This window comes from Psammomys obesus, unplaced genomic scaffold (assembly GCF_907164565.1).
Source record: "Psammomys obesus unplaced genomic scaffold, mPsaObe1.curated_primary_1811, whole genome shotgun sequence".
Lineage (NCBI taxonomy): Eukaryota > Metazoa > Chordata > Mammalia > Rodentia > Muridae > Psammomys > Psammomys obesus.
In genome coordinates, this window is record NW_026593286.1 from 557,196 (window position 1) to 585,028 (window position 27,833).

General features: G+C 44.2%; 1 protein-coding gene and 1 non-coding gene across 2 annotated transcripts; both read right to left on the reverse strand.

Annotated features, from left to right (window-relative positions):
- Positions 1-123: 123 nt before the first annotated feature.
- Positions 124-27,833, reverse strand: Ppp1r7 (protein phosphatase 1 regulatory subunit 7). Its single transcript, XM_055616582.1, has 10 exons — positions 27,772-27,833; positions 24,892-25,020; positions 20,269-20,324; positions 19,176-19,241; positions 18,557-18,687; positions 16,971-17,133; positions 14,118-14,234; positions 11,332-11,436; positions 7,353-7,439; positions 124-1,474 (listed from the first exon to the last, which is right to left on the reverse strand). Exons 1-10 carry the CDS (start codon positions 27,821-27,823, stop codon positions 1,298-1,300), a joined length of 1,083 nt encoding a protein of 360 aa, XP_055472557.1. The 5' UTR covers positions 27,824-27,833; the 3' UTR covers positions 124-1,297.
- Positions 3,210-3,311, reverse strand: LOC129684067 (U6 spliceosomal RNA). The gene has a single exon (XR_008721257.1). It is a non-coding gene; the product is annotated as a U6 spliceosomal RNA (small nuclear RNA).

Sequence of the window (27,833 nt, forward strand, 5' to 3'; positions counted from 1 at the left end):
TGTTCTCAACATCAATGGTGCCTGGCACAATCCCAGGACTATGGCACAGTGTTCTCTGGGCTGCATGCTGCTCCATTCAACATTCCTTGTTCAGAGCTTATTTCTTGACAGGGAGATGCTGCATAGAGTCAGATCATATAGTTTATTCTGGTGAGAATTAGAATCAGAAAATGGTTGTTAAATCCCATATAACCATTCTGACATTACAAACTCCCAGGCAGTTGGCCAACGGTTACCTTGGACACCTGGGCACATGCCTCACAACTCAGGGCAGGCTATCCCCCTGATACTGAACAAAGCTGAGATCAGTGCTTTCTGGAATCTTCTGTGATGTAAATGGGATGCCTTTCATGGGATGTGGTCTCTGAGCAGATTAAGTGTAAGCACAAATGAAGAGACAGAGTGAACCCAATGGACTTAGGTATGAACAGTAACCGCCACATGAGGCGGTTAGTGGTCCCATTTTGGACGGTGTAGAACTAGATCCCTGGAAGCTGAGGGGTCTTTGGTGACCATATTTAGTCCTTACTGGGTGAAAGAGGAAATGTGAAACGCAGATGGATAACAATGCTCTTTCAGCATTAGATTCACACGCTAGGAGTTTGCTCACAGAAATTTCATCTAAATAAGGCCAGAGGATTACGGGTGAGAATAGGAGGCCATGTAACTAGTAACCAGTGGCCAAGAGCTTAGTTATGCACGTTCAACATTAGCTGGGCAATATGGAGTGAAGTTCTCCATAGTTCAGCTTTTACCAAGTGGGAACAAGGTCATACAGCACCGAGCATGCTCAGTCATTACTCATGGCAGAAGGACTCTAAGGATTACAGCTTTGGAGATTGGATCATCTTTTACTCAAAAATTTTTTTTTTCAAAATTGGCCAAGAAAATATTTTTTCTTTCCAAAATTGGTCTGAAAGACTATCAAGTGTGCTGTTGTGGGTCATGATTACTTAAGACCTGAAAACTGACTTGAAGGCCTGCTAGGGCAGCCCAGAATGCCCACCAATCTAAGGACACAGACAGACAGGAAGAACAAATGACTGTGAAAAGTCCTGCATTCTCTCCATGGCTACAATAACCATCATCAATTCACCAGGAAGACCATGTGGCAAGATTTAATAGTGTTGGCATCTCCAAATGGTGTATGGCATCACAGGCCAGGTACCACCAATGCCTTATTATTGCCATTGGGTTGTGACTGTTGGTATAGTGACAACTTCAGGAGCATAGGTAGATTAAAAAACCGTGGCTGGGAAGTTCTTTTGAAAAGAGGGACCAGGTGAAGAGGAAGGACTCAGAACCTGACGAATGTGGCATCGATCTGCCGAACGGAGGGTAGGGCCAGCATGATCTTCCGCCGGTACTGTGGGTCCTTCTGCAGGGGGTTGCGCTCCAGGTACACGGTCTCCAGGTTCCTGGCACCCTTCAGCTCATCAAGGTCACTCCAGCTCTCCAGGAGATTGTCATTCATCTGAGGGAACACGTGGAAAAAGCCTTTGGAGATGGGCTCTGGCCCCTATGTCCCGGGATCCCCAAATATGAGACAGGGGTCATTAAAACTGTCTATGGTCTTTCTTATCCAATCCCTCAATTACCACTTGGTATTTCTTGGCTGCCTTTTAGCAGCGCTGTGAAAAATGATACCTGTGCACACACTCACTTGGGTCACCCTGCTGTGACAGGCCTCCATCTACACTAAGTTCGTTAGAGAAGAGCTGAAGCCCTCAAGCAGGTCTGAAGCTGCTTTGGGTACTCTTCCTACATACCTGATCTCACCACCTGCTGTCGAGGCTGAGACTGTGCTGACCATAACAGCTGACAGGAAGCTGCTCTACTCCAAGCATGACTGAGATCACCTCTGTGCTACATTTTTGAAGATGTTTCCACTGCTAGCTAGCTCCTGTATACAAAGGCCACCCATGGCTGGCCAACACTGCCAACACCTCATGAGGAACACCAGATCCTGCAGTGGGCTGGGGCCTGAGCTGTGGGATTCACAGTCTCATCTATGCCAGCCCATCTAGAAGAGGTGAGCCTGGCAGAAGAGTGCTCTCCCTAATCAAAAGAGGCATCTACATGAGCCTGGAGCTGGTTGACTTCCACACTGTCTAATGATGGGATCAATTTTTGAGACAAAAGCTACCTTGGGTGAGAACCTGTAGTGCCAGGTAAAACTGTTCAAACCCATTTTCCAGTTTGACTAAGTGCTATGGCAGAGGTTTGGAAAGGGCACCTTTTCAGATCAGCCACAAAGGTGTGGGCCCAAGGAATGCTAGCAAATATTTAATCACCAGCTTGTTCTACAGAACAGAGAAGACACATGATTAGTTGAGTGTGCTACTTTCTGTGGTGTAAATAGCATGACTGAATTGGTACCAACATGATGCCAGTAACTACAGCCGTCAGGGGTGTGCACAATTGGCTACTCATGTCACCCAGGCTGGATGTAGTCCAGTGCACTTAATGGCTTGAAGACAGAAACTAAACGGCAGAGCAAGCAACCACATCAACAGTCCAAACTGAGTAGCCAGTCTAGCTTCACACTGACTCTGACTACAGTCCCATTTTGTCCACAGAGTCAGAAGTCATGTCTATAGACACTCCAAGCTGCAGGGCCTGCACCAAGCTGCTACAGGAAGTAGGGCACCACCATGGGGAAGAGACCTCTCTAGTCTGAGAACTTACCATGGCCAGAGATGGGGAGAGCATAAGCTAAAATGACACACATTAGGACATGGACAATCTACATGTAAAGCAGAAGAGAAGTGGAGGCCTGCAGTCAGGGTGAAAGGTCCCTGGGTGAGAATGCATGGAGGGGGCATCTCAAGGCCTTAGAATTAAGAGCCTCTCAGGCACTTGCCCTGAGATTCTACTGTCCTCAGGATGTGGCAAGGCACCATTCCTGGGTTTGAAGCATCTAGTGAGTATAGATCTTGGAAGTGTTGCTTCTCTTTTGCTGATGATTCATGAGGCCCTATCCTGTGTGAAGCTCTGAAGAATGCTGGGATTTGACAGAGTGATGATGTCCATAGGGAAAGACAGGGAGGGGATCTGCAATACAACAGTGAGAGGCACCGTGGAGAATCATGGGGCTTTGTAGAAATTTGGCTTTTATTCCTAAATGGGATGGGAATCCAATACAGGTTTTCTAGAAGGGCCTCTATGTTTCCCTCTGGTTTCTGTCTTTTTATTAACCTATATACAATAAACATATGGAGTGCTTCACACATTTGTGTTTCATCCTTGCACAGGGGCCGTGGTAATTTCTGTATTGTTCAATTTAGTACATGTGTAGCCAAAGCAAGCACAAGGATTTTATCTGGAGAGTACAAATAGGGCTCCAAGTCAGAAGATGACCTAAACAGTACAGGGAAAGAAGTTGGTGGTTTGGGCCAGGTGGCAGCAGCAGAGGTGGGGAAATACAGGGTTTTAGATGTATTTTGAAGGTAGAAGCAAGAATTTAGATGTTGGAGTGGATCTGGTACACAGGAAAGGGGAAGTATAGGAGGATGTCAAGACTCTGGTATGAGGATCTGGAAGGATAGTCATTGTCCCCTGAGGTTGAGCCAAATGGAGGGACTGTGGGTACAACCCATGATCTCAGGCTTGGACTTGTCCTATTTGGATGATGGCTCAACACATGAGCAGACAGCTAGATCCAAGAAAGGCACTGAGCTAGAGAAGTTTGGCTACCAGGAACAGAGTGGTGACATTTAAAACTGTAAGACTGGATAGGGCTGCCAAGGAGAAAGGAAAATGAAGACTCAATGCTAGAGCACTCTTGTGGGTGCAAGATAGCAGAGGAACAAGCAAAGACAACCAAGGACTTAGGGTGATAGGAGAACTGAGGCCAGTAGTTTTCTGTATGTTTTGAGAAATGTACAGCAATTAAATATATTTGATTAGAAGTGGGAGAAAGATGAGGAATGGAAAGGATGTTGGATCTGAAATGTGTCCACTGGCAGAATGGAATTCAAAGAGACGTATAAAAAGCAGTATGGGCACTGACCCACTGGAATGGATGTTGGCTGTCAGGTCATGCTGGTGGCTGCATTCTTAATTGCAGCAGGCTCAGGAAGAAAAAGCCCTACCTGTTATCACCTAAACAGAGGAAGTTCAAGCCTGAGATCATGAGCTCCCTTTCCTGCCCTTTCATCTCTGGGTCCACTTCAGCAGATAAGGGTCCACTGCTGCAGCCAGGCTAGACAACAGCTAGCTGTAAAAGGGAGCTGAGAGAGGACAATGCAGGGGAAGGAGTTAGGCCAAGGTGAGACTTAGGATGAAATCAGGCCAATGAGCTTGAAGTTCATGGAAAAGGCTACAAATGATAAGGAAGTCAATCAAGGGACTGAGATGTTAGGTCATCAGAAAAATCATCTACAGGGATGCTGGTATTACCAGTAATGTAGACAGAAAAAGCAGTGTCAGAGAGAGTGAACTGTCTGCAGAGAAGAGGCAGTAGCTGTGTGTGGGAGGTGTCTGAGAGCTGGCAAGCGTGCATGGTGCCAGGGTGGGCTACACAGCCTCTGTGCCAGCAGCTACTGCTTACCACTGATTGAGAATGTGTGGGGCGAGGCCAGCACAGGAAAATACAAAGAGAAGCAACTGATTCAATCATGTGCTGGTAATATAAGTAGGTAATGTCTGCCGTCAATCAAGCAGGCTGCTGCCAGAGGTTCTCCCTCCCTGATCTAGATTTTGTTCAGCATGTTTGCTTTGCTGGCTTGGTAAGGGGAAGGGTCAGGAATGGACCCCTGAGAGACCTGTGCCATTCCTCTTAAGTCCAGACTATAACAGTGTAACACTTCAAGTACACGTATATATGCAACTGTTTAGTTTCATAATACCCAACATACAAGGAGTTACTAGTCATGTAGAGAAGGAATGACAAAGAAACATAAAAAAAAAAAATCTAATGAGAAGAAAAGTCAAATCAAGGAGAAACAGAATATAGTCTAGAGTCATCAGGTACTGTTCTTGTAATGTCTGAACTTGCGTCCCAAGCTTATCGGATGACACACACCCTCCTGTAACTCCAGCTCTAAGAATACAATCTTGGGGCCTCCAGGGGCACAGGTCCTCATGTGTGCATAATTCATACTCAGTTATGTGTATACATATATACACATAACTAAAAACATGTTCTTAACAACATGTTCTCAAAGAGCTGAAAGTACAACTAGAACAAAAATTCATTGCATAGGCACTTTGGTCAACTTCACTGTCAGTGTGATTAGATTTAGAATCAGTAAGGAGCTATACCTCTGGGGATGTCTGAGGGAATTTCCAAAGGAAGGAAGCCTACCCTGACTGTGGGTAGCATCACCCCTTGGGGCTGGGATCTTGGGCTGCATAGACAGAGAAAAGCAGTGTCATCAGACCCTCTCTCTGCTTCCCAGCCTTCCCAAGCTTGAAGGGACCAGAGTCTAGCTGCATGCTCCTGCTCCCATGAACTCTGCCATGACAGACTGTGCCCTTTTAAACTGTGAGCAAAAATAAATCCTTTTCCTCTTAAGTTGTCTTTGTCAGTTATCTTGTCAAGAGAAGTAACTAGGGCTGGAGATGTGGCTCAGCAGTTAGAAGTGTTTGCTGCATAATAATGGAGATGGTATCCTATGTAACAATCCAGGTATCCTGCATGTGCATGTAATCCCAGCTCCAAAGGAGGAGGAGACAGGGGGATCACCAGGCTGTTTTTTCTAGCCTAGGTGAGTGAGAAAATGTCCGAGCCAGGTTCAGGGAGAAAGTGCCTCATGAGAACAGGCAGGGGTGGCAGAGAAGGGCACAGGTGCCCTCTTCTTGCCTCTGTCCCACACAAAGGCACGGGCACACACTCAGACACATATGTACTATAAAGACATAAAAATAGACAAATAGATCTTTATAAATGTAAGTAGTTAATTAATGAGGAAGATTTTGAAGAAGGATAAACAATAGCTTGAAGATAGAGAAACTGAAAGCACATAAACTGAGGCTCAGACCAGAGCAAAGCCTGAGGACAGGAGTGGGAGAGATGAGCAACAGATGTTGATCTAATCACCAAAGGACTAATATACGTATATTTATATATTTAGAAGAAACTAAGGGTTGATAGAGACTAGAACAATTTTAGAGAAAAAAAAAAACTTGCCTAGATTGCACAAAAGCTATACATTTACAGATTTAAAAAGCTCAGTCTTATGTGGTGGCACATGCCTTTGATCCCAGCACTTGGGAGGTGGAGGCAGGTGGATCTCTGTGATGTAAGCCTGTCCTATGTAGAGAGTTCCACAACAGTCAGAGCTACATAGAGACCTCACTTAAAAAAAAAAATGTATATCTGTAATACTGTACTAAAAAAATGTGAAGGTGAGTGTAGAGGAATTTTAACAGAACATGGCTGCTCTGGCAAGAGATCACATCCAAAGATCTAGGTCTGTGTGATCTGGCTGGAATAGAGACATGCCTTTAATCTGGGAGACAGAAACAAGCAGATTTGAGTTTAAGATTAGCATTGTATAGAGCAAGTTTCAGGTAAAGAAAAGCTTAGGTCCAGGCATGGTATTTCATGCCTTTAAACCCAAACAATGAAGGTAAAGTTAGTTTGTAGAAGGAAGCACCCATGTTTGATGTTTACTGACTGACAGAAACAGTGACAAATCAGAGAAAGATTTGACAAAATAGAATATGCCCAACTCTCACAGGAGAGAGAGGGGGGGGGGGAAAGGGAAACTACTTAAGAGGCAATGCAGAGAGAGAGAGAGAGAGAAGGCAGTTTTACTGGGACAGTAACATAAAGACAGGTTGCAGAGAGAGCACTCAGGTGAAGATTGAATGAGCCCGAGAATAAGGAGCCAGGAGATAGAGCAGACTGCTGGAGTTTGAGGCCAAGCAGAGCAATTAGGGGACTGAGAGAGAAGCCAAAGTGAGTAAGTCAGCTGGGAAAGGAGTTTGAGCCAGAACAATGGAATTGAACCAGCCAGCCCAGAACTCAGTAAGAACAAGAAAGGGTGAGCTTATTAAGCAGTAATTTTCAGAGACTGAAAATATTCTAGGCCTAGGTTAAATTGTATGGAGGCTAGAAGCTTCCAGGCCCAGGCCCAGGTTAGTAGGATGCAGTAATCCTCCTAAACAACAACTGTAGCAGGCAAATAAAAATTCCTTTTACAGGTGGGAATGGTAAATAAAATGGATCAGGAGAGAAAAACACTTGTTAACAACTTGAGTGTGATCCCCAGAACACATGCATACATAGTTCACTGAGCATCAAGGCTTCCAGGACTGGCAGACTTGCAATGATTCACGTTTTGCTCAACGGGACTCACTGAGCCAAAGAGATAGCTACCAATCCCACTAAGTTTAAAACTTACCCAGAATTCTTGCAGTTCTGTTAGATGACTGATATTTTCAATCTTTTTTATTCTATTTGATGCAATATCCAACATGGTGAGTTTGTTCTAAAATAAGAAAATATTTTTTTTCTGGATTACTGAAGTTCCACAGCAGCATGCAGCCACATGCAACAGTGTGGAGCTGAGCTGAAGGCTTCAGGTGAACCACCCTCCGCCTTGGCTTGGCTTTGATACTCCAGGCTGATACCTACAGCTTCTCCAGGTGGACTGATGCAGTGTTTCTGCTCAAAGCTTCATGAAGCTTTCAGTCTCTAAAATTTGCTTCAGTGTGAAGCCCCGATAACCACTGGGGACCCCAGTGAGACCCTTGCTCCTGTTCTTATGATCTGGGAAGAGCAGTGACCCTGAGCTGAGGAGGAAATGACAATCGTTGTAGTGTGCCTTTAGTGTTCACCATGAAGAAATACATAGTACCCTACAGTGGAATTACCCTACAGCTTCTCTTCAATGAGGACTTAGTGAGGATAAGACACACCAGGCACACAGTGGAGGTGGGAGTAACACAAAGAGGTCTTCTTATCTTGGACAAAACTACCTAGGGCCTAGGTATTTAAGAAGGGCCAATGTTGTTGTCTGTTGGGACTGAGAAATGATGGCAACAAGGGAAAAGCGAACCTTAGCAACTAATGGTGGTGTCTGTGGATACCATGCATCCTGCAGGACACAGCATTGTGGTTTTTTTCTTTTTCTTTCAGTTTTTTGAGATAGGGTTTCTCTGTGTAGCCCTGATTGTCATGGGACTAGCTCTGTAGACCAGGTTGGGCTTGAAGTCACAGAGATCTGCCCACTTCTGTGTTCTGAGTGCTGGGATTAAAGGTGTGTGGCACCACCACTCTGCTCACAGCACTCTGTTTTATGTGCTCTAAAACGTGTCAAATGTCGCCTGAAACACATCAGCTCAGCTTTGGTAACTGTTTTAAAGTTTCTAGTTTCAAGATTCAACAGAAGAACAATTTCATGGTGAAAGTTAAGTCTCCTGTAGCTCACAGTGCTGGCCAATATGTTTTAACAAACCATTGGAATTTTTTCCCTTGACTCCACGGGAACCTTGCACTGGCTGGGAACCTGATAACAGTCCTTCCCCTTCTGCCCTCAGGACCTCCCAGCACTTTAGACTCATGATCCCTGTTTTCCGGTGTCTTTGCATTCCTGGTGTCTTGATTCCAAGTCTTTCCAAGTTTTAATGGAAATTAAAAAAGATAAAAATTTCAAACATAGCCAGTAGCTACATAGCTATTTTACATAGCTATTGTAAAAAATATTACACCTGTGGCTTCCCAGTTCCTTGACGGTTTCATACTACCAACCTACCTGCCTCCACACCTGACACAACAAACATCACACCAGCAGAGGCACGTATGCCAGAAGCACTGAGTCCAGATGTGCACACGTACGAATGTCACCTTCATCATGTTACTGCCCCTGTGACATGTCATATACATGGAGAGGCAGCTCCTTCTCACCACCTTATCCTTAGCCACTTCTGTTCCCAATGCACTAAGCGGTAGTGTTCCTACCCAACAGCAATTCAGAGGGCTTCAGAGTCAAAAGGGCCACAAGACAACTGTATGTACAAAGGGACTAAAGGGACAGACCACACCCACTAATGGCAACATCCCCCAGCACTTTGTGATGGTCCTGTGGTGTTCAAACTGTGTGCAAGACTGCAAACTAGCAAAAGAGAAGTCCAAGTACAAAGGCTTGGAGCAAAGATGGCTGATGGTATACACTGAACAACAGGATTGGCCCTAATCTAACCTGAGATGCAGTTGTACACCTTCTGTGTGAGGAGGATTTGAGTGCTAGCAAGAACTTACTTTTGTTTAATTAAAAAACAAAACAAAGCCAGGTGTGGTGGTGCATGCCTTTAATTCCAGTGCTGGGAAGGCAGAGGCAGGTGGATCTTCTTGAGGCCAGCCTGGTCTACAAAAGGAGGCCAGGATAGCCAGGGCTACACAGATACACTCTGTCTTAACAAATAAACAAACCAAAAAACAAAACCAAACAGGGAAGGTGGGACTGTTTTCCCACAGCATAGGTCATAGCTTCCCATGATACCTAGTAACGCCCAGGTCAAAAGCTAGAACAAACATGTTAGACGGAAGGGAAAAAGCTAAGGAGTCAGATACATTAGATAGATGCCTTGGGATGTTGAAGAATGAGCATCTGACAAGTGGGCAGTGACAATGTATGTGCCACTTGGGAAAAAAGCATTTCTTCTTCTCCCACCATGAAAGTAAATTCCTGATTAGGAGATAAAACTTGGGCTGGGCATGGTGGTGCACATCTTTGATGCCAGCACTGAGGAGGCAGAGGCAGGTGATTCTCTGAGTTTGAGGCATCCTGGTCTACAGAGTTGTTCCAGGACATGGAGGGCTACATAGAAAAACACCTGCTCAAAAACAAAAAAACAAACAACCCTCCCCAAACAGAGAGAGAGAATAAAACTTGGGACAATATTAGGTAAATATTTTATCATTAGTTAAAATAAAATCTGAAAGAATGTCACATTTGACCACAGTAAATGTTAACAGTATTTTTCTCTTTTGTTTTTGAGACCTAGGAGTGACATGAAGTTTAACCAAGATGGAGATATTACATGTCTTAGGTAGTATTCTACACCCATGCTTCCTGTGTGCTTGAAGACAGCCCTGTACCACAAGGGAACTACAATGCAGATGTACTGGTCTCTTAGTGGGGGCTGCGACCTGTGGGGAGCAAGGGTATCGGTGCTCTCAGTGTGTGATCTACCCAGCCCCTCAAGGCTTTCCGAGGTCTCCTTGCTCCAGTGGCTGCCCCTATCTCCCCTTCTACAGAAGTTCAGAAGCTGGTTTAATTGTACATGTGTCTGAGGCAGGGTCTCAGGCTGCCCAGGCTAGCCTTGAGCTCACTTTGTAGTCAGGTTCAGCCTTCAACTTCTGATTCTTCTTTGTTCACCATTCAGGTGCTGTGGTTATAAGTGTGTGCTACCACACCTGGCTTCACAAGCTGACTAAACTCTTAATTTAACTTAGTGGAAAGTACCAAACTGTTGCACAGGCAAATTTTAGTTTTTCCAAAAATTCTTACATACATGATGCTAAAACCCAAAACACTGGTTTTCCTCCAGAATGATAACACTGCTGTAACTCAGGCCTGGATGGGGTACAGAGGGCAAAGGAACCTGTGATGAGATCTGAAGAATGATGCTTCCAAGAACAAAAGCCTCACCCAATCTTGGTATATTTGCTGTCAATTTAACAAAACCAAGCAAGCAAGCAAGCAAATAAACAAAAATGTTCCCCACAAACAAAACAAAACAACCCCAGTAAAATTGAACAAGTAAAATATATTTTATTTGTGTTGAATCATGCTTGGAGGAAAAACAGGTGGGGCCAAAGGCAACCTATATGAGAGGCTCTTCTTGATGGGAGGCTGGAGATGGGTGGGAGGAGTACAGGAGGAAGGTGAGAGGCAGTTGGGAGGAGGAGACCATATGCACACTGGACTCAGGGAGAGGGGCAGGGAAGCAGGAGCCATGCTCTTTCTTCTAAGCAGCCTAGCCAAGCTCACCCTGTAGCCTTTGCATGCTGGGGGTGGGGCTGAGGCAAGGCACTAAGCTCAGGAGAAATGGGAAGGATAGAGCTAGGGATACTTGTGTTAGCTATCTGTGTGAGGCAGAGGCAGATAAAGATTTCTCAAAGCACCCAAAGGCCTAGATTACAGGGCAGATGTGCAGTGAGCTGCCCTAGAGGGTGCCTGTGATACTTGAAAATGCACAGGCAGCCATGATAACAACACATTGGCCCTTTGACTTATTGGGACAGAGGGCCCTTAGCTCACATCCTGTAGGTGGTATGTCCACCTGAGGCCAGGCCTGGAGGGCAGTGGATACCAGCACCCACTCCTTCCTCTCTCCCTCCCTTTATCTCCCTCAGACAGACCAAGGGGCTCTTACGTTGTTCTCCAGGCCTTCGATAACCTCGATGCCATTGTGGCTGAGGTACAGCTCCCGCAGGTTCACCAAGCTCTGTAGACCCTCTATCTTTGTTAGCCGGTTGCTCTGTAAAAGAGAGTTAGATGTCAGCCTTGGGGCTGAGATGGTTCAGTGGTTAAAACATTTGCCACTCAAGTTTGAGGACACCCAGAGTTTAGACTCCCAGAACCCATACTAATACCAGGCGAGTGTGGTGACTTGCTTCTAATTCCAGACCTGGAAGGCCTGAGACTAGAGTTCTCCAAAACAAGCTGGCCAGCAAAAGCAGCCATGTCAGTTAGCTCTGCATTTGCCTGAAAGACCCTTTTATGAGTGAGGTGGGTTCCCTTGTCAAGGGATGACTCCCAACTTCAAGCTTCGACCTCCACATGCATGCACACACATGTGCATGAATATACAGATATTCATGCCACATACATACAAATGTTAAAAGAGTAAAAAAAAAAAAAGCTGTCAGCTACACAGGTTAGAAATAGAATGGTTTCACAAATGAAGCTTCTTTATCCTGAAGACTCCTAAGAAAAGGTATTTTATATAAACTGTATTAGGATGGTGATGGGGTAAAATAGCTCAGTAATTAAGAGCACTGGCTGTCCTTCCAGAGGACTTCGGCTCATTCCTAGAACCCACATGGCTGCTCATAATCACCTGTAACTCCAGTCCTGGGGAATCCAGTGCCTTTTTCTGGCCTCCAAGGGCACTAGGTATATATGTGGTGCACTGACATATATGCAGGCAAAGCATCCACACACATAAAATAAAAAATTTAATGTTCTTGAATAGGAATTAGAGAAGACTTAACATCTCTGTACTTGGTTGAAATTCCTATCTGGACATTCAGGATCTTTTATATGAAAATCTCACTTTTTTTTAAAGCTATATCTTCATAAGGTTTACTTGAAGTAATTAAAATACATTTGTTTATCTTGTGTATGTGTACATGGCCGTGAGATGGCGGATACAAGGAGGTCGGGGAAAACTTGTAGGAGTGAGTTTGCTCCTTCTATCACATGGGACTGAGCTCAGGTGGCCAGTTTTGGAGCAATAGCCTACTTGCCCTGCCGTCTCACTGGATCACTGAGTTAATTAACAATCTAAAATGTCAGAGGTATAATGAAAACGTCATTCATGTATGGGTGTTCTGTCTGCATGCATGTCAGCGCACCATGTACATGCCTGATACTGAGGCCAGAAGAGGGTGTTAGAGATGCCACATGGATGCTGAGGCCGAGGTTCTCTGGAAAGCAGCTAGTGCTCTCAACTACTGAGCCACCTCTCCAGCTCTCTATGATACATATATCATGATACATACACATAAACATTATATATGTGTATTTCAAGTAAAAAACAACTTTCAGGAAGTCGGTTCTCTGTACTATATGGGACCTGGGGAGTTGAACTGAGCTCATGAGGCTTGGGAACAAGTACCTTTACTTACTGAGTCATCTCCCTATCCTAACATTTTTTTTTTTTTTTTGAAACAAACCAGTTTTCATTTCTTTTAGGGTATTTTACAATTCGGTCAGTTCAAGAGTGTCTCTTCCAGAGCAGTCTATGAAGCATCTATTTTACTCAGAGTCTATGAGGTTTTCTGAGGCTGTTGGTGGGTCCTGCCAAACAAACAGGTATCCCAGGGATACCCAGTCACATCTCTCTTGACCCTCAAGGTCTGATTCTACTAACTGCTGCCAAACTGAACCCGACCTCCCACCCTGCAACAAAAACAAAACCTTAAAAAACAGCAACAAAATAATTTGACATGAGCCAGGCACAGACAGTGGTGCATGCCATTATCCCAGTATGCAGGAGGCAGAGACAGTTGGATCTCTTGTGAGTTAGAGACTAGCCTGATTCACAGTAAGTTCTTGGCTAGCCAAAGCTTCATAATGAGACCCAGTCTCAAAAAAAAAAAAAAAAAAGTTAGTGTGAATGTATGAATCTGTTAGAAAGTGCTGAACAGCTGAACAGTCCCCACAGGGCCTGCACTCTATGTGCAACCTTGACAAATCTCTCCATTTCTACCACTGAACAGACACGTTTGAGGACTTGGGTAAGCTCTCCTTCTGAAGATGCCGAAATTAATATGGAAGGAATGAGAGTCTTTCATTACTATTTTATGTGCATAAACGTTTGTCTACAAGTATGTCTGTATATCACATACTTGCCTGGTACCCTCAGAGGTCAGAAGAGGGTTACAGATATTTGTGAGTTGAGTGCTGGGAACTGAACCTGTATTATGAGACAGCAGCCAGTGCTCCTAACTTCCGAGCCACCTCTCTAGCCCCAGGGATGTAAAAAAAATTTTTTTTAAATTAAATTTTGTGTATATGAGTGTTTTGCCTAAACATACATTTTTCTGTGCACCACCATATATGTGACTGGTGCCTGTGGAGGCCAGAAGGAAGGCTCAGATTCCCTGGGAATAGATTATAGACAGCTTGTGAGCTGCCATGAACCTGTGGGCCTTGAACCTGGATCCTCTGCAAGAATAGCTGGTGCTCTTCCTCACTGAGCCATTACTCCAGCTCTCAAAAGTAAAATTCTTAACAGTAAAAATAAATTATATAAAAAGAACAGAATTTTAGTTATAGGGTATGTGTATATACAGTCTGTGGCTTCTAATGCTTGAGTCATCTACTAATTGTGAAACAGTGTAGACCAAAACATAAAAGGGAATAAAACCAGGCTGTGTGTGGTGGGGTCAGCCCTGTGGGAATGAGAAGCTGGGAGCTGATGAGGTCCAATACCTGCATACTGAGGACTGTCAGGTTGGTAAGTGCATCCAGGTTCTGAAGTTTTGTAATTTTGTTTTTCCCCAGAAACAAACTCTCCAAGTTGGTTAATGTGTCGATATTTTCAATTGCCTGTGAAACAGATGAAACATCAAGGTAAATGTTCTCTGCGGTCTGGAAACCTGTACCAAGGGAGGTGCCTAGACCAAGGCAGTCTAAGGCTTCGGCTCTGCGATGTCTGCACTCTGCGAAGTTTTCAATGAACTCTCTTGAATAAAAGGAGGGACACGATGACAACTGCAGACTGATTCCTGGGCTCACTTCCAACCCTCACACTTTCTTTTTTCCTGGGCTCACTCCCAACCCCACATGCTTTATCCCTTTCTCTTTTTCTTTTCTTTACTGAGACAGGGTTTCTCTGTGTAGCCTCTGGCTATTCTGGAACTTGCTCTGCAGACCAGAGATCACCTGCCTCTGCCTCCCAAGGCATGCGCCACCACCACCCCAACAACCCTCATGCTTTCAAAGAGCTCTGGGATTATTTGAAATCTCAGAAGCTAGCTGATTTTTCTAGCCCTTGTGGTACTTCATCCTACCTAGCCTTTGAGACTGTGCATTTCTCTTCCTGTGCTTTTTCTTGCTGCAGGCCCTAGCTTTTTCTAGCCCTAGCTTTGTACCCTTATGGTTCTTAGAGAACCAGTGTGGTACAGTACTTCCAAACACCAAATGAAGGGTACTCCGATCATGGGGTGGGCAGACACATCCATGTAAATACCTTCCTCAGCCACTAACCAACGAGGGTGAGGACAGGCACAGCACAATGACACAATGATGTTGAAATTAGGCTCAGCCTTATAACTTACTAATCCCACTTATCTGCCCATGGGAAAGCCTCCTTCCTCTGCCTGGAAGATCCTCTTCCAATATTGGCACCTATATGACCCTTTGAAGTTCCTCTGTCAGATACAAGGCACTTTTCCCTGTAGTTATAAGTCAAGTGGTAAAGAATTGGTTTTGTTGTACTGGGTGTGGGGGTACATGTCTTTAATCCTAGAACTGGGAGATCTCTGTGAGTTTCAGGCCAGTCTGGCCTACGTAGTCAGTAAGACCTTGTCTCAAAAAGACTTTGTTTCTGTGTTCTCCTACATCAGTTTTTGTTTTGATTTTTTTTAGTAACAAGGAGGGCCTATGGGAGGATGCTTGAATTTCACTCCAAAGGGGAAATACACTTATCTGAAGTAGATAGAGGGAGGGTACTGGATGGAAGAGAGGATGGAAGAGGATTGGGGGTGGGGATCAGGTGTGGGTAGAGTTAGGGGAGTGGGGAGGAGGAGGACTGGGAAAAAGGAAATCCGTGGGGAAGGGCATCTCTGGGATGGGGGAGGCTCTCAGGAGTCTACAGGGGGTGTTCCTAGCTGAGATTCCTAGCAGCAGGGGATAAGGAGCCTGAAGTTGACACCTCCTGTAGTCCGGTGGGACTTCCAGTGGAAGGAGGGGGACATCAACCCACCCATAAAACCATTGACCCAAAATTTGTCCTGACTTCAAGAAGTGTAGGGATAAAAATGGAGGAGAGATTGAAGGAATGGGTCAACCAAAGACTGGCCCAACTGGAGACTCAGTCTATGGGAGAAAGCCAATTCTTGACACTATTAATGATACTCTGCTATGGTTATAGACAGTAGCCTAGCATAATTGTCTTCTAAGAGCTTCCAGCCAGCAGCTGATGAAATCAGATGCAGAGACTCACAGCCAAACAACAGGCAGAGCTCTAGAAGACTTGTGGAAAAGTAGGAGGAAGGACTGAGGGAGCTGGAGGGGTCAAAGATACTTTAAGGAGTATATAGTCAACTGACCTGGGCCCATGAGGGTTCACAGAGATTGAACCAGCCCCTGCACATATTTAGCAGATGTGCAGTTGTTCTTCATGTGGTTCTCCTAACAATTAGAGTGGGGGCTGTCTCTGACTCTGTTGCCTGCCTTTGGATCCCTTTCCCCTAGCTGGGCCGCCTTGCCTGGCTTCAGTGGGATAGAATGCACTTAATACTGCTTCGATTTGATGTGTCAGTGTGGGCTGGTACCATGGGGAGGTGTGGGGAGTCCCCTTCCCTGAGAAGTGGGGGGGATGGGGAGTGAAAGTGGGGGGTTCAATCAGGTAGTAAAGTTATTAAATAATTAATCGGAAAAAAAGGCCTCTTGGGCAGTGGTGGCGCATGCCTTTAATCCCAGTACTTAGGAGGCCAAGGCAGGTAGATCTCTGAGTTCAAAGCCAGCTTGGTCTACAGAGTGAGTTCCTATAGCCAAGGCAATGCAGAGAAACCAAGTCTCAAACAAACAAACAAACAAACAAACATACAAACAAGCCAGTCTCTCATTTCCATTCTGATCTATGTTTTCAAGGTCAAATGGATATTGAACAATAAACCAAATCCTGCCAGAGGACATGTTTAGGGGATGAAGGGCCAGCCCAGTATTCCGGGGCATTTCAACAGCAAGATACTTGCTTATCACATGACAGATCACTGCAAGTGACCACCCTGGGAAACATCTTATATGCAGATGGAGGAAACCCACTATGAACAGGTTTAAAAAGAAAGCTTGGCTGCTTACTTTGTGGACAGGCTTGGCACAGGACTATGATATAGATGAAGAGCCAATGAAAGCTAACTACCAGACTAAACCAGTTGGTATGAGCATGGTTCTTATTAATACTGGCTTACAGTTAGCATTTTTCCTTAACAAATATTTCTCTGCTTCAAATAATATGAACATAAGAAAAACTCAGCCAAGTACACACTCTGTATATACCACTGAAGAGCCAGACAGCTCAGTGAGTTGTTCCCAAGACATAGTGTAACCTGTACCTACCCGGATCCGGTTAGATCCCAGCTCTAGCATTTGCAGTTGATGTAAGCTGCTTATATTCTCAATTTTATTGATTTTATTGTTGACCAAGAAGAGTTTTTTCAGCCGTGTCAGTTTGTCAATCCCTTCAATGTTCCTCAGCAGATTAAAAGAAATATCTAGAACCCTGGAAAGAAACAAAATATTTCTTGAATGAACAGACCGTGTAAGAGTTGGAATCCCACTTAGAGCGTATCTGCCTCCAAGGTATACAGAGATCTGACCATGCCCCCACCACTCATTGAGTGGCTCACCCTGGAGCTGTCCTATGTGATCATGGGGTTGCCTGGAACGTGGGAAGGCAGTAAAAGCAACTTGTAGGCTATAAACACTGTCTCCTATGGCCTTACTTAAGAGCAGAAACCAGGTGCCTGTGTCCAGGGCAGAAGCTAGTACCATGCCTTGTACAAATTCAACCTGAGCAGTGTTGGACAGCTGGGCATGGTGATGCATGTCTGGAAGGCCAGTACTATCGAGGTGGAGGCATGAGGATCAAAATTCAGGATCATCCTCAGCTACAGAGAATTCATCTGAGCCTGGGCTCCATGATATTCTATTCAAAAAACCAAAACAAAACCCAGTACCAACAAATGACCAAAGTCCAGCTAAGGCTGCAACTAGGTAAAGCTGACTCTTTTAAATGTTTTTTTTAAATGTTGCTGACACTTTTGCTTTAAAAAGGGATTATGGATTAAAGGTCCCCTCTCTCTAATTCTGACATCATTATTGAATGGAATCCAGCCAGATGCCCAGTTCCAGCCTTTGTTGGTATAATGTTCTTTTGGAATGTATACACCTTACCCTTGTTAATTCAAATTTGGATTTCTCTCCCCAACTATCTGGTTTCAATCCGAACATTGCATTGTGATACTTTTTCTAAGCATCACCTGTCTCAAGTTTGTGTAAACATGCCACCATTTGTTCTCTAATTTGTCAATTAAAACAACCAGCCACAATGTTGAGCAATGGGGAGGATAGGGTGGGACATCCTGGTTCAGAGTGGGAGGAGAGGAAGGAAGAAGAGCCAGAGGAGAGGAAGGAGTAGAAGGGAGAGGGGAGGAGCTGGAGGAGAGGAAGGGATAGGAAGGAGAAGAGGAGCAGAAGCGGGGACAGCAGAAGCTGGAGGAGAGGTCTTGGAACAACATGGAGAAATGAACCAGACCTAAGATATCACTAAAAGCAAGTATAATGAGTGAATCTGAATGGCAGGAACTATGTAGGCTTGGAGGTTTAGGATAGAGTAACTATTGCCCAGCATTGTGTTCTAGGTTAACTAAATAAATCCTAGTCTCTGTGTGGTGATTTGGTTATATAGCTGTTTAGGATTAACTACACCTTTACAAAAAGATATATTAATAGTAAATATTAAAAACCGAATACAACAAGCCTTCAATGCTAATGGCATGTATGAAGCTATTGCTCTCTCTTAGAGCCCTAGTATCAGCAGGACCTGGTACAGACCAGCCCCTGAAGCTTATGGCCAGGGTGGGTAGGTTCTGGGGAAACTGGCCACCCAACTTGTCCCATCTCTTCTAGGTCCCCATACTCACTCCAATTCTGTCAACGCTTCAAGATTCTCAATCTTCTTGATCTGATTATCATAGAGATCCAGTTCTCGAAGACTCTGTAGTTCCTCCAGGTTTTCAATACATTTAATTAAGTTTTGACGAAGGCAGAGTGACTGGAGGGCAGGAGGAGGATTGGCATTAGTAAAGCAACACAGGGCCACCTCTCAGGGGCTGTTTTATGTTGGCCTTCAGGAGGCAGGTGAGTTAAGGGTGAGAAGCTGGAATTAACCTCCTGTATTGAGGACAGGCATAGGCCTAAAGGGAAGCCAGGCTGACCCCATACTTGAACATAGCTGTCTGGGGAGGGAGGGACTGAATAAGGGCTTCTCCATGTGCCAGGACTTGGAGCCTTTACTAGGCTCCATTTTGAGAAGCAAACTTAACTGCAGTGAGACAGAAGACTCTGCAAGTGCTCACTGAGGCAGCCTCAGAACCCAGCCAGGCTTGAGCTACCCAAATGCAGGAAAACACCTGCCCCATTCATAACAGACATATGAAAATAATAGGCCAGTACCACCCACATGACAGGAACAAGAATTGTGTATATTCCCCAAGTAAATGTTACCAAGTCACCTTGTATGCAAGGACAGATCCCTCTCACCTTCACTTTCTTCAGCACCTCAAAACCTTCAATCTTTCCAATTCGATAATGATTCAGATCAACATCCTGAAACACAGAGGAATCATGCTCAGATCTGCCAGAGTTTTTGGAGACCTGGCCAGAAGCTGTTCAGGAGATTCTCAAGTGGGGAGCAGGGCAGATGATGTGATGCTAAGCAGATCCATTGTGACTGGCATATGACAGTGATAAAGACACAGGGAAGGTCACCAGGTTTAGCTTTTTGTTGTTGTTGTTGTTTAGCTATGATTTAGTGTATTAGTTTTACGTAAAACTAATCTAGTTGTCAGTCTGAATTAAATCCCTTAGCAACTGGACACAAACACACTTAAACATGCACACACAGAGTTTTCCATAAATGGGGGTTGTGAGGACCCCACCATCAACATGATCAATGGACTCAAGTAACTTGTGAGTCAAAAACATTTCATTTGGTTACACAGAAATAGATTTCAACCACTGGTATTAAAAATAGTTAAAATACATGAAACCAACCCAATCAAGGGAGGCTTAGATGTCACTAATTTGTCGACTTTATAAAAGATATGCTAACTAGGGCATGGTGGTACACTCCTCTAATCCCAGCACCCTGGGAGGCAGAGACAGGCAGATCTTTGTGAGTCTAGCCTGGTCTACAAAGTGAGTCCAGGAGAGCCAAGGCTACACAGAGAAACCCAGTCTTGAAAAAAAAAAAAAAGGCGGGAGAGGGAGAGGAAGATAAGCTAATGAGCCAGACATGATGGCACACACCTGTAATCCCAGCATTTGGGGAGGCAGAGTTAGGCGGATCTCTGTGAGTTCGCGGTGAGCCTGGTCTACAAAGTGAGTCCAGAACAGCCAAGGCTACAGAGAAACCCTGTCTTGAAAAATCTAAAAACCAAACAAAACCCCCAAAAATAAAAATAAAAAACAACAATCAAAAAACCCCCAAAAAAGAGAAAAAGGAAAAAACAAAAACAAAATAAAAAACTAATTTCCCCCTCACCAAAAAGAAAAAAAAAAAAAGATAAGCTAATGGTTAGGACCATCATCTGTAACCACGGCCCCTGAGGCTGGGCCAGGCAGGCAGCATTACCTCTGCATCTCCATCTAGGCTGATGGTTTCCATATCCACTGTCAGCTCATGTTCCTCTACAAAGAAAGAAAGAAGAAACAATTTTGTTTGTAAGAGTCAGTGGCGACAGGTCTTAATAAAGGGTTGCCCCTTTGCCCTAGGGCTAAAGAAGTTTTATAAAGCAGGGGACACTAGAGAGGAAAAGGGTGACAGCAAAATCTCCAAGTGTACATGCATGCTTCTGAACCTCTCACAAAAATCCCATGCAGCTTGATCTGGTGGGAAAGAGGAGAGCGACAGCTTGCCTGAGTCTTGGTGAACCTACTCAAGCCTCGTCACTGCTGGGAAGCATGTCCCCTTGGAGTCTGGGGAGTGTGCCAAGCAGCCTATCTACCCATTTATTCTTTCCCTTTTGTTTGGGGCAATAAATCAAGCCACTTGAATACAGATCATGTGGGGCATATTACATGTTCTGGGATGTGCCTTTTATTGCTTTGGAAAGTAGCCCAGCATCTACAGATACTTCTCTGAAAAGAGGGAAACAAAATGAAGCAGAGCTCAACAGACAGGCTCAAATTGCTTCATTAAATAATTTAAGTGTACGTCTCAACTGGAAGCCTGGTAAACTTGTTCCAGCAGAGAAGTCCATTTGGATTTCATGAGACTATCCACCCTTGAGAGCCAGCTATAAATTGCTCCCTGCTGCAGGGGAGAGCTTCATATGAACGGTTCCTTGTTTTAATTTCATTAGAACCTGATTAAGTATGATGTTGAAAGAACTATGACACATAGAAATGCAAATATGTGTGCACACATTCCCTATAATACTTTGAGGGTAACAGCATTTTTCCTACCATCAAAGTGTTACCCACTTTTCCCAGTGATCTTATAATTTCTTTCCTTAGTTTACACTAATTGATCCAAATAAAGCTATCTATTTTAATTGGATTCCTGCTCCCCCAATTACAACCCCCCATTTTAGATCAATTGTGTAGCGTAGGCTGGCCTTGAACTTTTGTATTTACTTATGCACATGGATGCTTTGTCTGCATGTATATCTCTCCATCACTTGCAAGGCCAGTAGAGGCCTGTAATTCCATTATCTCCCTGGAACTAGTCACAAGATGGTTGTGTGCCAACATGTGGAATTGAACTCATGTCCTCTGGACAAGCAGCCAGTGCTGTTAACCACTAAGTGTTAGGGTGATCTTTTTATGCACTGTGTAAAAACTGTCCTCATGTTATTCAAAGGTTGATTTTTGTACCCAGTTGATACAGCTGATATAGGCCAAACTTTGATATTGTTGTTTTTATGAAGCATCTCCTGCCTTAGTATTTTGTAAGCATTGTTCTCCATCACCTTTTGATTGCTTGAATAAAGAACTGAATGGCCTATAGCAAAGGCGGGAGAGAGAGGCAGGACTTCCAGGCAGAGATTGGAACTCTGGGAAAGAAGTATGTGCAGGAGAATTTGCCAGCCAGACATGAAGGAAGAAGCAAGTGCCAGAACTAGAGACTGCGAGGTAATGAACTATGTGTCAGAACAGAGATGAATATAAATGGGTTAATTTAAGTTATAAGAGCTAGTAGGGAACAAGAATGAGAAGGGCAAAAGCTATTATAAATAAATATAAGTCTCCATGTCATTATTCAGAGCTGGGGTGGGCACAGAAGTGCATACAGTTTTAAACTAAGCTATCCCTCTAGCCCTTGGCCTTGAATTTTTAATCCTGTTTCAGATTTTCAGATGCTGGATGACAGACATGTACCACTATACCTAGCTTCACAGATGGTGTTTCTCTTAAGACCCTTTCTATTTTGAAACTTTCTATAGGAAGGAGACTGCTTTTTTGAGTGCTTCTTTTGAGTCTAAACTCTTTGTTCTATCCCAGAATGCTCTCTTTCTTTTTCTCCTCCATTTCCTTGAACTTCTTATCACTGTTTACTATTTTTTCTAGGCCTTTCTTCTTCCTCTTTATTTTCCTTAGAGCAAACAAGTACTTGCATCTGCAGTGGAGCCAGTTCGTACATCCTTGACACGCCACACATCTTTACACATCAGCCCCTGTCTAGCTTCCCCAAACATTAGTAGACTATGTGCTGGTCAGCATGTTTCTTCATTGGAGGTCTCAGAGAGGATCATGCGGCAGGGGCCCAGCTTAACAAAGACAAATTGGCCCTACAAGCCTGAATTCACTTCACTGACTTTCCATGATGTCTTTTCTACAACAATCAACAGTATCCAATTAAAATGTTGTTTTTCTATAGTTTACCCATCATTTATTAGATACCAACACAATTGGATACCAACCAATCTGGTGTTAAATAAAAGGAACTAGACAAGACTAAGAAGACATTACAAGATCTCCTTGTCCTCAAAAGACAGCAGTAATTCACTGTCACGAGCTCAGGAAGCTGTGGCAGGAGACACATTACAACTCAGGCAAGGTAGCCAGGTCACTAGTGTCCAAGTCAGACATTGTAAAATTACAAGAAGTTGGAACTGGGCTACCCTAGGCTCCTCAGTCCACAGTCCAAAGTTCCCTTTGGGATGTTCCTGTCCCTACTTGAAATACTAGCTTAACCCAGAACAAGGTTACCAAGTGGAACTTACTTCCGAATGCCACAAAGTGGTATATTTTTTAGACTATAGGGCTGAAGACAGAGCTCAGCTACAGAGTACTTAAGGCTCTGGGTTCAATACCTAGTACTAAAAAAAAAAAAAAACAAAAACAACAACAACAAAAAAAAAACAAAAACAAAAACAAAAAGGAGTGGTGGCCAGGAAAGCTGGGAGATAGCTTAGTGAAGTGTTTGTAGAAGCACAGGACATGGGTTAGATCTCTGAGCACGGTGGTGCATTTGTAATCCTGGTACTTGAGAAGTCAAACCATACTGGCTTACTGCTGTCAGTCTAGCCTAAATGGCAATTTCCAGGAGAGTAAAAGACAAAGTAAACAGTGCCTAAGGAACAAACAATACCTGAGACTGTCTTCTAGCATCTACTAGCACACATACTCAAACATATGCCTGCACATACACACACTTCACAAGCGTGAACATGCACACATATACACACAAAGTTGAGAAATACAAGAAAGTAATAACTGACATGTTTGAATGTGTTTTGCTGAGACTTAGGTAAAAATAAGTAAGAACAGTTCTAGTTTCTCCAAGGACTAGAAATACATGTCCCCACAGAATTATTACATGTTCTAGTCATCTGGAGGTAAGAGTGTGGACTTTAAGCTGGGCTCTAGCCCAACTGGCCTGCTTTGCAGTAGGGATCTCTGGCTGGCATAGGGCTCTTTTCACCTAGCATACATTAGAGTCTTACAATGAATGACCCATCACAATCACATTGCTAGCCAGAACACAAAGCTCAGGACCATGCTGCTCTAACTTCCAAGTCTTGTAGGTTGCCTCCATTTCAGTGGCACAGATCTCAGCCCTTCGTAACTGCCAACAATGAGGACAGAGCCCATTTGCTTTATCCACCCACATCACCTCCAGATACCAGCTCTGAAGTTCTAAACTAACTGGCGGGTACTTTTGTGGTAATCTCCTTTTGCCTTAAAATTTGGTTACCATAGTTACCAATCATCTTTGCTGGCACACAGCGCACAATGCTATTTTAAAAAGTAGCTAGGTTTTTACAAATTTATTTTTATAAAGGTAATGCATAATTATGAATACCTGAAAAATCCACACAGATCTGGAAAAATGTAAGAGGCAGAATTTTCTCTCAAGCCTGCTGTTAAAAAGAGATTCTAAGCAATGCTAATGTATTTTCTTTTTAAGCAGGAAAAACTAAATACTCATTTTAAAACTAAAAAACATTTTAAAATGCATACTACTTAGAAATTTATATGCCCCCACAAACCTAACAATTCAGCTGGGACATTTTTCTGTGTTCATGTTTTCTTTCATTCTTTTCCATGTAAACTACATTTCTAAGCAAACACATAAGCATAGACTATTATTGAGGAGGGTCTAAAACTCCCACAGGAAGCTGTTCAGTTCCAAATGAAGGGATTATCCTAACATCTCTGCTTGTGATTAAGGTGATTCTCAGGCCTATATAAATGTTGAAATGGATGTAGGCATGGTAGTACATACCCTTAATCCTAGCATTCAGGAGGCAGAGGCAGGCAGATGTTAGTTCTAGGCCAGCCTTTTCTATATAATGGTTTGAAGACCAAGCAGGACTACACAGTGAGACCCTGTCTCAAAGAAAAGAAATGAGGTTGGATCAGAAGCAATTCCTCATCACTGTGGCAGGATATAGAAGCATAGCAGTCATCCACCATGTTCTCTTCAAAATTTGCTTTTTGAGTAAAGGATTAAAAAATCATTTTCTGTCTCTGTTCTAGGTGATACACTAATGCCAATACCATCAGTAGTACTACTGTCCTTTCAGCAGAAATGGACCCACTGTACTCATAAATGTAAATCAGTCATTTGCTGAGGCAGCACTCTAGAGAGCAGGCTGCCCTCTGCCAGCATGCCTACTTGCCCAGTCTCCTGAGGACATTTGAGGAACATAACTACTGCTGTGAGGAGACATTGTGTACAAAGAAGCAGCAGTCTTCAACAGAACCCTTCCCCCTATTTGGTGAGTCCAAGGTTAACTAAGCCTAGTACCTTCTGGGTCCTCTGCCCCTCGTGTTACTCCATCCTTCAGGCTTTGCTCACTGAGGTCTGTCACGATGCCAGCGCCGTGCTTCTTCCCTTCCTCATCACCTGATTCTTCAGATTCAACCCGCCTGTCAACTGAACCCACACACATCAGTGAGAATTCACTTCATGTGACAATTTGAGGAACATAGAAGAGATTAACACCAGTTGTAAGTAAGCAAGGCGTCTTTCTAAAATAGTTGAATTCAGTTTATGAACACTTGAATGTTTTCTACATCCAAACACTAAGTTATAGAGGCAGGAAACGGTAGACCACATAGACACAATGAACATGCTGTTCTTCTCCTCCAAGAGCTTGTAAAGAATTGTCAAGTGTTCTGAAACCTGGATCATCTGCAATCAGGAACACTAATGGCACCACTTAGTGAAGTACATTCCAGGCAGCGCTCACATTTGACCTTATGTCCACAAGAGGGAACCACTGTGACCCTTTTGTCACATACCTTCATTGATGTCTCACTATTCATTGGCCAAGATAACTGGCTCAATTTACAGGCCCACATTCTGAAAGAAATCAAGACTAGCTAAAATCAGACTGTGGGCAGGGAGGAGCTCTAATGAAAATGAGAATGTGTCAATAGTGCCAAATGCCCCAGGTAAACTGCTGATGTTAAATGATCACAGGACAGAGTGTTGGCAATGCAAAGCTTTTTGAGTAAATAAACAGATTCTGAATTATGAATAAAGCAACAATGAAATGTTGCTTTGGAAAATGATTTTTTCTAAACCACAATATTCATATCTGTAGAAAAGAGTTAGTGGAGCAATTACCCTTGTCAGGACTGAATGAGAAAGGGCACAAGAATGTCTCATGTGTACGACATGTAGGAGAATGTATTAAGCCAAGAAGCCCAGGATAGTCTGTGATCAAGGATTAGGGAAACTAGGTTCTGAACTATTACAGTCTGCACCTCCCTCAGGAGGAGCCAGAAGACTTAAGGGACAGTAGTTGTAACCTGTGCCTCTATCCTCAGGGTAGCAGAGAGGTTCTGGAGCCTGGGACAATGTGCAAGAATGTGACCATGTAGCTATGGGTATGATAAGCTAGTAAAAAGACAATGAAATCTGTTAAGAGGAGGAAAGTTTGAATTAAGGTATAACAGTGATAGAGAAGGTGTCAAAATATGGAGGTCACTGGGCATGGTGGCTCATGCCTTTAAATGCTAGCACTCTGGCAGATTGATGCGGGTGGATCTCTAAAGAGTTCTAGGTCAGCCTGGTCTACACTGCAAACTTCAGGACAGCCAAAGCTATATATTGACAGCCTACCCTAAAAAACAAAGCAAAACCAAACTAAGCCAAAAACAAACAACCCCCTCCCCAAACAAAACAACCAAACAACAACAACAACAAACCCTCTAAAAAGATGCAGGGCTGTAGAAACATAAATGTCAGCTGGTAATGACATGTGTGGGAGTGGAAGAGAGAAAAGCCTGGCTTTTGTATTTGCTCTTTACAGAGAAACAGAGAAAGAAGGGAGAGCGGTGCACTGTAGGAAGGAAGAGGAGGATGGGAAGAAGCATTTCCTTGCTTAGGAAAGATTCAAGAGTTAAAACAGGCTGAGTACACCTGTAATCCCAGTACTTGGGGAGGCAGAGGCACATGGATTAAGGCCAGCCTGGTCTACAAAGTGAGGCTAGGACAGCCAAGTACATAAAGAAACCTTGTCTCAAAGAACCAAAAACCAAACAATCAAACAAAAAAAACCCAAACCAATGGAACAAACAAAAAAACCCGACCTCTAGCTCTCCAAGAGCTTTTCTGAGCAGCCTTGCTGGCTCTTTCCAATCCCCACTGCATATGACTGCTAATTTAGGTCACTTTTCCATACTCCTCTGTTTTTGACTGGGTTTCCTTTCTCTGGCACGACACTGGTCCTCCCAACCCGTCCCAGTCTGGGTGACATCTAGTGATTTTTCAAGGCCCAATTCAGGGAAGCGTTCACCACTCTTGAAACTCACTGGTCTTTTCTTCCGCACCCCCATCCCTTGCTCTTCCCTAGGACTCTTCTCAGAGAAGTGAGTGACCTTCCAGAAGTGAGCAATTCTCATCGAAATAGGAGTCTTTCAAAGGAATTTAAGACTCACTTGAGGCTACAATGAGTAAGGTAAGTAAACACACACAGAGATATATGTATATCTATACACACACATATGTATATACAGAGTAAGTGCACACATACTATACATATAATATGTAAGCACACATGTAATATTTACGTAGCTACACAACTGTGGACAAAAGCTATATATTTATATATGCATATAACATAATCCAACAGAGTGAAAAAGGGAAGAAAGTTGAATTTAGTCCTTTTGAGACTTGAACCCCTAGAAAATAAGACACTGTCTTGTAAACCCAGTCTCTGGAGCGCCTTGTTACCCATCCCTCTGCCACAACCCATTCTCTTCCAGAGCAGACTCTTTTCCACCCACGCCGCGTGAACAAACTGTAGACTTTGCAGGTACCCACGCCTGAAGCCTCAGTTTCCCAATGAGCTTACAGAGGACTGTCCCCCGGCCCCTCGCCTGTCAATCTCGGAGCTTTAAGACTAGGTTCCTATAGCCGCGGCTTCCTCATCCGTCCCCAATCCCTGGGCGGGCTCGCGCCACGTTGTTCCTGGGGCTCTGGTTCTTCTGGCCGCTGCCGCCCCCGGGTCGGAGCTCCCGGACTCCGAGCCTCCCCCGCCCTGTCCAGCCCGTTTAGCAGCTGTCAGAGCTCCGTGGCTGTGGCCGGAGACTGGAGTCCGAGTTCCGATCCCGCCAGAGGCCGTGCCCGCCCAGCCCCCAGCTCGCCGCTTCCCGGTCGCCCGCAGGGGCCGCTCACCCTCCATCATCTCTTGCGACTGTTGCTGCCCCTCGCCGCGCTCCGCCGCCATATTGGCTGCT